This window comes from Guillardia theta (genome assembly GCF_000315625.1).
Source record: "Guillardia theta CCMP2712 unplaced genomic scaffold GUITHscaffold_71, whole genome shotgun sequence".
Classification (NCBI taxonomy): domain Eukaryota; class Cryptophyceae; order Pyrenomonadales; family Geminigeraceae; genus Guillardia; species Guillardia theta.
In genome coordinates, this window is record NW_005434603.1 from 265,455 (window position 1) to 274,195 (window position 8,741).

Genomic DNA, 8,741 nt, shown 5'->3' on the forward strand with positions numbered 1-8,741 from the left:
CCCCTCCAATCCCTTTGCAAGCACCGGTGAGAAGAGGGAATGGAGCAGGTAAGACCGGTGCAGGGCTGGGGTAGGTTGTAACCTGGGGATGGGATAGGCCATGGCAGCGGCTGGTCAAGGAGGCGGCAGCAGCGGCGGATCCACCAGGCAGATCGGAGGAGCAAGCATGTGGGGAAGAGACGAAACCTCAGGAAGATCAGACGCCAACGTCGCTGACATGCGATTCCCTTCCTCTGTGCGACATTCCGATTCCCAACCAACTCATACCTTAGAGACATACTACCCGAAAATGTTGGAAAAGCTTGAAAATATGCAAGAAAAGCAGCGACAAAGTGATGAAATTCGAGAACAGGTAGTGTCAACAGGCGTATAGAGTCATCTCTCTGACGTTGGATGTTTGCAAGCTTGAAAGAGATAAGCGAGAACTGCAACGACAGTTGTCCAGCCAGACCAAGAAATTAGAACTTATGGAAACAGCGCTCGAAAACGAGAAAGAAAGCAGCAGAATACATGCAAACATTCTGAACGAACGAATTGATGCCTTGAAGGTGATTCCTCTCCAAAATTGCCTTGCATGACTGATAGTCTCTGTAGGATCAAATCCGTGCGCACGAAGAGTTGAACGAGAGGTCGGCAAAAGGGAATCAAGAGCTCGAGGTTTGAAGAATGTGATCCATGTGTGTGATTGAGACATCTTTGTGTGCAGCATAAAGAAAAAGAGATACAACTCTTAAATGAAGCCATCGAGGAGCTGGAGAGAGAAAAAGATCACGCAGTCCTCGAAGAGAGGAAACGATGTGAAGCTGAAACTGAGAAGGTTCTCAATTTCTTGGCCAAAACGTTGGAAGAACTTGAGATGGCAAAGGAGAAGAACAAAGAAGTATTCTCACTCAAGAAAGAAATTTTGGAACTCCAGACACAACTTGAAGAACTTCCGTATGCTCAGAAGATCTGCGATATCTATGCTGAATTCTTCAACTTTGTGGACAATTGCGCGTGTTTGAATGAGGCTGGTTCGCACAAGTGGAAAGAAACAGATCGAAACATTCGGATCCATCGCAGGACAAGAGTGGAACGGGGCGACCGATCTGCCAGCCCTTTTTCAAAAGCGACAGCAAGCCCACGCCTGTCAGAAAATGATCCCATTCTTGCATCGACCAAGGACAAATCTATGAGCATTGAATCAAAGGATTCTTCTTCAAAGGAGATGACGGATACGTCAAAAAAGCATTCTGATAATGTATCACGTGGTAGAAATCCTTGTGAGGATACATCGTGCTTGACATGTTCGTTGTTAGGACTTCCACCGAAATTTCCAAATGTTGCAAAAGCAAAACATGAAGGAAACAAAATCCAGAAAGGTGGTGCTGATTCAGTTGAAAATACTCCTTCAAGTTCACACAGCTTCAGCCTGGGAACGCTGGTAAATCTTTTTCACTTGCGATGAGACGTGTAATTCCCAATCATCAAGATCAAACGACTCGAAGAAGCACAGAACAGGCAAGAAAAGGTTGAAGAAGACTTGAACAGAGAAACAACGAAATGTAGAGATCTCGAAATACAGTACAAGGAACTCATCTTTAATTTCCATACGAATCATCTTTAATTTGGGATTGTACAGGCGCTGCTCCTTGGAAAAGAAAGGGAGATTGCTAATCTGCGGAAACGGATGGCTTCATTCGAAGTAAGATCTGTTTGATCCTTTCAAATTTCACGAGCTGTATCGTATCAGGTTAGATCGGATGCACCTCAGACAGTCTCTTCGAAACAGAGTGTAGACCCTGCAGATATTCAGCAAGACTCAGCAGCACCGCATCACTTGACGGAATCAGGAGACAACCAGTCGTACAAGATGGATTCGAATGATTTTCTGCAAGTGGTATCTTAGCTTCGTACGGATTTTTCTGCCTCTGACACATATTCGCTACGTGTTTTCAGGCAGCGGAGTTGAAACATTGTCAAGAAAAACTTGTATATTGGCAAAATGAATCAAAATATCTTGCTGAGCAGGTGTTGATTAAAGAAAATAGTGCCTGAATACTGTAACACCAATATTGACATTAATTTTCAAGGTGCGATTGCTTCAGAAGCAGTGTCAGGAAAGTTCATTACGAAGGAACGAGGCATTGAAACAAGTGCAAGATCTGCAAATTCGTCTGAAAGAGCAGGTGATCCAATCAGTGGCTGTTCTGACCTTGTGAGTGAAATTTTGTGCAATTGAAGGAGATAATGCATACATCGAAAGAAAGCGCTTATACTGAAGCTAGCCAGAAGAATCTTGACTCGTTGGAATCTCAACTGGAGACTGCAAAGTCTCAATGCAGAATTTTTTCAGACGAACTGCTGGATAAAACTTCAGAAATATCAAATCTAAAATCTCTGATACAGAAGTATGAGACAGATAAGTTTACAATTCAAAGGAGTTTCGATCAAAAACTAAGCAAGAGCAACTTACAACTCTCTGTGTGTAGAGATTATACAAAAGAGTTGCAAGATCAGATACAGAAGTTTTCAAACGAAATGAGGTAAGGACCGCTTGCGGTTGTTCCGATGCTGATTTATGCCTGCAGGAATGTTACGATTCAAATATCTGAGACTTTTCGAGGAACTTCTCAAAAATCATCTAACCCCTACATGCATGAATCACAAGATATGCTCAACACTACTTCTGCCATTTCAAATATCATGAACGACATGAATTACATACAGCGCAATTTTGACCGTCTAGCTACAGACATTCAACCGTTTCTGAACAGCCATGCAACAAATCAAAACGATCTGGAATTGCACGATCCAACCTTCAAACAATCAGATAAAAGGAATACAACCTCTCAATGCCAATATCAAGCACAAATGGAAATCTGGAAGAGGGCATTCAATGAAAATGCCAATAAGCTTGACTTCCTCTTAAGAATGATGTTATCCCAAAAGCTCACAGGAATTCAATGTCAAGTTTGTACAGAGATATCAGATTGCTGGAACGCCCTCACAGAATTGATGGATCTGCCACTCAGATTCGCTTGTCCTGGTGGTCATGACGTCAAGCTTTCTTCCGAGGTGCACGGTACGATCAATCACATTGGAAATGACATGCAGGACGACGTTGATCTCCATGTCCTGCCGGTGCACAAACTCTCAGACATTTGCGACGAGCACAATTACCAGGACCCTTCGCCTCCTCCATCGGAAGACATCAGGAAGGTCAACATTAAGTTGAACTTCTCGGAGCTGGATGAGCTCGGGTCCTCTCACGAGGGGAGGGAGAGGTCAGGAGACTACCGACAACGGCCCAGGCTGCCGAAGAAGTCGGTGGAGTCTGACTGCCAGCCCTCGGACACGTCAGCGCTGGTTGAGAGGCTGCAGCATCAGAACAGCGCCTTGAGCCACCAGCTGTCGTTGAAGAGTACCGAGGTGGAGATCCTCTACGGGGAGCTGGAGAACATCAAGAGCAGCCTTGGGAACGAGGAGTTCAGCATTAGCGACCTCCATACCGAGCTGTCAATCGCGGCAGTGAAGGCAGAAGCGCAACTTCAGATCCTACAGCTGGAAGAGCGGGTGACTCGATCCCTTCCCTCCTGCCTTCTGCTCGTCGGGGAGTGATGATGGTATGCTGGCAGGTGCGAGAGCTTGAGGATGAGAGGGACGACAGGGAATTCACTCCTCGGTACCGGGAGTTCGAGAAGAAGTTCGAGATCCTTGAGACCGAGGAGTCGGTGATCTCCCGCGCTGTGTCCCTCGGGCTGGTCGTGGACGGGAAGGTGTGACGTCAGCACATCTCGAATGCCCTGAACCCTGAACAGAAATTCTTGCGCTCAGGTGTTTGAGAACGTGCGAGAGTCGGTCAAGTCTCTGAGCAACCTGATCGTGGAGGAGGTTCAGTCCATGAACGAGATCCTTGAGTGGAACCTCGAGGAGCTTCAAGTCACAATCAGGTGACTTGTAGTCTTAGAGATGGTTGTGCTCTGGTGATCCGTTCAACTCTCAGGGAAAGGGAGGGGCATGTGATCGAGGACCTAGAAAGCATGAGAAGGTATTTCAGGTCGACGCATTTGATTTTCGTTGTGTTGACGTTGTTCGAAAGAAAATACGAGCGTGAAATTGCTGAGCCTTTGCAAACGGTGAGCGGACACGCATGGGATGTCAATTGAAATTAACTCGTTTTTCAGAAATTGCTGGAGGAACAGAATACAATCTCACAATGCAGACAGAGGAATGCAAAGCAGGACTTGTTGATTTTCTTCAAAGGTACTGCATGTAGATTCATGTTTTGTGTGGTAAAGGATTATGCAGATGTTCAACTTGAGCAATTCCGCTCAAAGTATTCGAAGGCTGTGTCGATCATCTCTGAAAGCTTTTCAACAATGTCAGAGCTTGCTGGCATTTATCAAGACTTGTTTGAAGCATGCGCAATCCAATCATCTCTTGAGACCGCTAAAAGGATGGTGTTGTCAACACCGACGAACCATGATGAAGAGGTGAAGGTCTTGTGCTCTTTTTGAGAGACGAGTCTGAGGGTTGTTATCAGAATCATATGACGGGGCAGAAAGAAAGAGAGGAGGATAATCCTTCGGTGAAGAACATGATTATGGAGAAGAAGAGCCCCCACAGCTCCGAAGAACATGCTTCTCCGCAAACATCAAGCCCGAAGGAGTTGAAACCTCTCATCGAGATTAACGACAAACCCAAGTCAGAGCTGACAGACATGATCTCTCTTCCATGCAAGATAGAAGTCTGCATCAAAACTGCGAGAATATCAGACAAACACGACATGGAGGAACTAGGTTTCCCGTACCTCATCGTTGTGTTGGATCACAAGAATGGTCGTTCGGCTCGTCGAAAGACGCTGATCGGAGAGAGCAAGATTCATACAGATGTTAAGAGGTCGCTTGCGAGGCTCGCAGCATGCCCCTGCCTGAGCCGATGTTGTAGGCGAGAACTGGTTGTCATCATGGAAGAAACCTTCAAGTTCGATGTCTTCAAGATCGATCAGGTCAGCAGTGCTGTCTGCCTCGCTTCTTGGATTGAACCTTGCAGTAGAAATTTGCCTTCACATTGTTCAACGGCCCTGGAGCGCATGCAGACAAGTCTAGCAAGATCCCGAAGATGATTGGTTGCGGCAACCTCCCGGTCGCACGTATTATGCATCAGGTGAAGCAGATGTCAACCCTCTGGTTCCTTGACATGCTCGCAGCTCGAGAGCGTTGATCCGACCTCCATCAGCCTGTCGGACGGAGATGAGACCATTGGGAACCTGTTTGTACAGTTTTCGTTTGTGTCTTCTCTCAAGTCATGAGTGATGTTGATCGTGATCGTTTCAAGAGATGTAAATTAGACGACTGGAATCTTAAAGTTATGAAGCGATGAATCAGACCTGCTGCGATTGCCGACATCATCAGAGCCTCAGGCTTGATATCAAGGAGCCTGCGGAGAAAGCCTCACACGTGACTGCCATCTGCCTTGAACTTCATTGCTGCCAGTTACGATGTTTACTGACCAGTTCTTGACTTCTGACCAAAGACTACGATCACCTGCCACCTCCGCCTCAGGAGTGACTCAGTCACTCAGCACTTTCAGGCTTGAAGTTACTCGGAGGCTTCCACTCACTGCCAGTGACTTAGTCACTCACAGTCTCGCCATCTGAGGCCGCGGGATTCCGAGTGCGGTGGCGCCGGCGGCGGCCCGACCCGCCCGAGGCCCAGGCTCACGGTACTCTGAGTAGTTACCCGGCCGTCCCGGCAGGTGCCAGCTGCCTGCAACGGCTGCCAGCGGCCAGTGGGCCGGGCCAGCCTCGGGCTCAGTGAGGCCCCGGGTCACCTTGATGTATTGTTGATACACCGTTTAATGTATCGCTCATACATGACCAACGGTCGAGTCAACCTGATGTTGAGTGATGAGCAAACTGGGATGTTGGGTGGGAACATGAAGGAGGGGAGACTCAGATGGGGAGGGGGAGGGGGAGGTGGAGGGAGAAGGAGAGGGGGAGGGGGAGGGGGAAGGGGAGGGAGACTCCTGGGAGAAGGGAGAGGGAGAAGGGTTTGTGATGATGACGTATTTGTCGTTTGAGATGTGCGACGGTGACCTGGCTGCTGCAGCATGGTCGACAGAGCTTTTTCCATGGCGGAGTCAGAGCCCGGCGAAGTTTCACACTTCGACCATCTGCTTTCGTTTCCCCAAGAGATCGCTCCCGTCTTCGACTCACTCACAGCAGAGCAAGAAGACAGAAGAATATTCGATTATGTCAGGAACAGGGAAGTTGGAAGAAACTTGGAGAGGGTAAGAGGAGGAGAACAAAGAGTTGAACGAGGTGGTCATGAGAATCTTGTAGATCAACGAAATTTTGGATCAAGCGACGAAGGAGAGGATTGAATCTGATGGTATGTTCTTGTTTCGATGGCTTTGCTGGAAAGGTGATTTTCTCTCTGTTGTCCATCAGTCTTGCTGGATAAATTGTACAGCACCAAACTTTCAGCCATGCAACGCCTCCTGACTGAGCAGATCGAGAGAGGATTCAAGTCATTACACGTAGTAAGGCCATCCTGCTTGCAGTCAAGTGACCAATGCGGACAGGAAGAGCTTGAGATATCGAAAGAAAGGATGCGGATCGCCGCTGGTATGAACATACTCCTCCGAGCTACTCGGTTCTCAATCTTTCTCGTTAGAGAAATTGTACCAACACGAGGTGGACGCGGAGATAGCAAGGCGGCAGTTGTATGATGAACTTCAAGCGAAGATGGACGGCTTGACTAACGTTGCTATTTCTCGCTCTCCTCTTTTCACTCACCACCACATGACAGGAGTTACAAACTGTCAGCGTGCATCGACAACAGCAAGACATTGACTTCCGCGTCAAGATCCCTCCAGCGGTGTAAGGATGAGAGCTTATCATGGAGCTCATTTTCGTCCAGGTCCTGTCAGTCTACCGCATGCTTCAGGATGAGAAGGACGTCTGCGAGGGTCTACAGGCAGAGTGCAGGTGATTCAAGGAGGAGGAAGGGGTTCGATAGAGCAGGAGAGGATGTGACGGGGACGGACAGAGAAAGGTGTCTTCCTCTTGAGCACAGCGACCTCAACGACATCGAGCATTCTGTCGCCCAACAGGTTGAGGACGTAGCCGCCGCGTATCTCCCAATGCCTGACAAGGTGTTCAGGCTATCCGACAGGAGATACACGACCTGGTGTCAGCGATAACCCAGGAGGTGAGAAACGTTGAACGCGCTCTGCAGGAGCTCAAGGATACTCAGGTGCATGATCGCATCGCCGAGGAGAAGGCGCAGGCAGCACGAGCACGGGCATTGACCGATGCCCTATCCCAAGGGCTCAAGATTGTGAATGCTTCCGCGCCCTTACCATGAGCGTCATCGCAGCAGTGAGAGCTCGCAGGCCAATAAAAGTGCGTGCGATCAAATACTTTCATTCTTCAACGGAATCGCGTCAAAAGGACACGAGAGTCATCAACATATGCTCCCTTCTTCATCCGTAAAGCTTGAGAGCACGTGGCGTTCAAGGTACCGACTTGTTCTGAGCTTGGAACTCTGGGCTGAGTCAACGGGTCACTGCCTGGGATGATAACACTGCTCTCTTGACTTACTCGTTCATTAGAAGTTCCTCTGGGGGGACGGCCGGGTGTGGAGTGGTGAACCACTGCACCAACACGTCACCTTGTCAATGCAAAACCTAAATCGACATCGTGCTCACATCCTTGCCCAACTGCTTGATCATGTGAAGCACACCATAGGTGGTTGCATGGATCTGACAAGCTCGTGTCAAAAATCGAGCAGATCGATGAGCTTTCTATCACCTCCTCGAGTTCGCCAAAACCAAACTCCTCTTTCATCTCCTCCTCACTCTTTCCACTCTCGAGGACCTGAAGAGTCAGTCAGCCGGCCGGTCAAGTTCAACACAGGAATCATCTGACCGACAGCTTCCACTTAGTTCTCTGTAGATTACTCTCCTTGAATGCGCTGTCAGGCATTTCCTCCAAGACCTTGTGTAGGCAGTATCAGAAACTTGTGTGTATAAGAAACCTCTCTGACAGCAACCTTGAGGAGGTATTTGCAAAGTTTTGTCAAGTCCTGAACAACGTCGGGGTTCTTCTCAAGACCCACGAGCCCTCCAGCCCAGTCTCCATCCCCTGACAGCATCTGGAGACGTATCTCGTCAGTAAGCAAACAAGATAATTTGACTTCTAGCGGGTTGAACAAATCAGAACACATGTTCATCGAGCAGAATCAATTCGCTACCGTTCCATTCTGAGCAGTGGCTCTGTGCTCCTTCCACAAGGTGGAGTGAAAGAGGTTCCCACGGGAGACGCTGAGGGAGCGTCAGATATGGTCCTCTGCCCAAAGCGAGGAGGGCGGAGCGATACCGGCTGGGATCGAGGTCGGAAAACGCAGGTTTGGAAGTATGGAGGAGACGAACTGAAGTTCAGCAAGCACCGTCACTGATCTCGTGAGGGAAGAGCAAGAAGCCCACCAAGCCCAGGGGAGGACCTCCTCACGCCAAGCCTCGACAATGCACGGAAGGCCTGCTCCGCTTCCAGTGAGTTCTGATGCCTCCGACCCTCAGCCTGATCTAGCGGTTCGAAGAGTCGAGATCGCAGTGTTTGACTGAAAGACTACATTCCAACCGTTGTATCCTTCTGTCTAGCTTACCAACTTCCACATAGACATTTCAAAGATCATCCCAATCAACTCACAATCCATACCGTTCGCCTAGTCGCTTCAATGGAGGAACGAAAGCTT

General features: G+C 48.6%; 2 protein-coding genes across 2 annotated transcripts in view; one reads left to right on the top strand and one right to left on the bottom strand.

Moving 5' to 3' along the window:
- Nucleotides 1–100: 100 nt before the first annotated feature.
- Nucleotides 101–7,352, top strand: GUITHDRAFT_143134 (hypothetical protein; the record flags this gene model as incomplete). The annotated part of the gene is made up of 29 exons (XM_005826901.1): nt 101–352; nt 405–548; nt 595–657; nt 707–1,240; nt 1,299–1,361; nt 1,622–1,684; nt 1,733–1,879; nt 1,939–2,010; nt 2,073–2,168; nt 2,224–2,525; nt 2,571–3,555; nt 3,618–3,758; nt 3,817–3,932; nt 3,986–4,030; nt 4,082–4,118; nt 4,167–4,245; nt 4,291–4,475; nt 4,526–4,990; nt 5,038–5,148; nt 5,192–5,286; nt 6,093–6,273; nt 6,326–6,374; nt 6,434–6,512; nt 6,568–6,610; nt 6,795–6,863; nt 6,906–6,973; nt 7,035–7,140; nt 7,161–7,196; nt 7,224–7,352. The coding sequence occupies 29 exons, from the start codon at nt 101–103 to the stop codon at nt 7,350–7,352; spliced, it is 4,755 nt and encodes a 1,584-aa protein (XP_005826958.1).
- A 41-nt stretch (nt 7,353–7,393) lies between these two features.
- The window catches only part of GUITHDRAFT_154274 (hypothetical protein), a 2,310-nt gene continuing 962 nt past the window's right edge, over nt 7,394–8,741 (bottom strand). The window contains exons 2-10 of the mRNA XM_005826902.1: nt 8,473–8,524; nt 8,366–8,417; nt 8,241–8,310; nt 8,040–8,141; nt 7,916–7,984; nt 7,799–7,864; nt 7,696–7,749; nt 7,589–7,641; nt 7,394–7,537 (exon numbers count right to left, since the gene is read on the bottom strand). Coding sequence (XP_005826959.1) covers nt 7,501–7,537; nt 7,589–7,641; nt 7,696–7,749; nt 7,799–7,864; nt 7,916–7,984; nt 8,040–8,141; nt 8,241–8,310; nt 8,366–8,417; nt 8,473–8,524 — 555 coding nt within the window. The 3' untranslated portion in view covers nt 7,394–7,500. The remainder of the gene's footprint in view (nt 7,538–7,588; nt 7,642–7,695; nt 7,750–7,798; nt 7,865–7,915; nt 7,985–8,039; nt 8,142–8,240; nt 8,311–8,365; nt 8,418–8,472; nt 8,525–8,741) is intronic.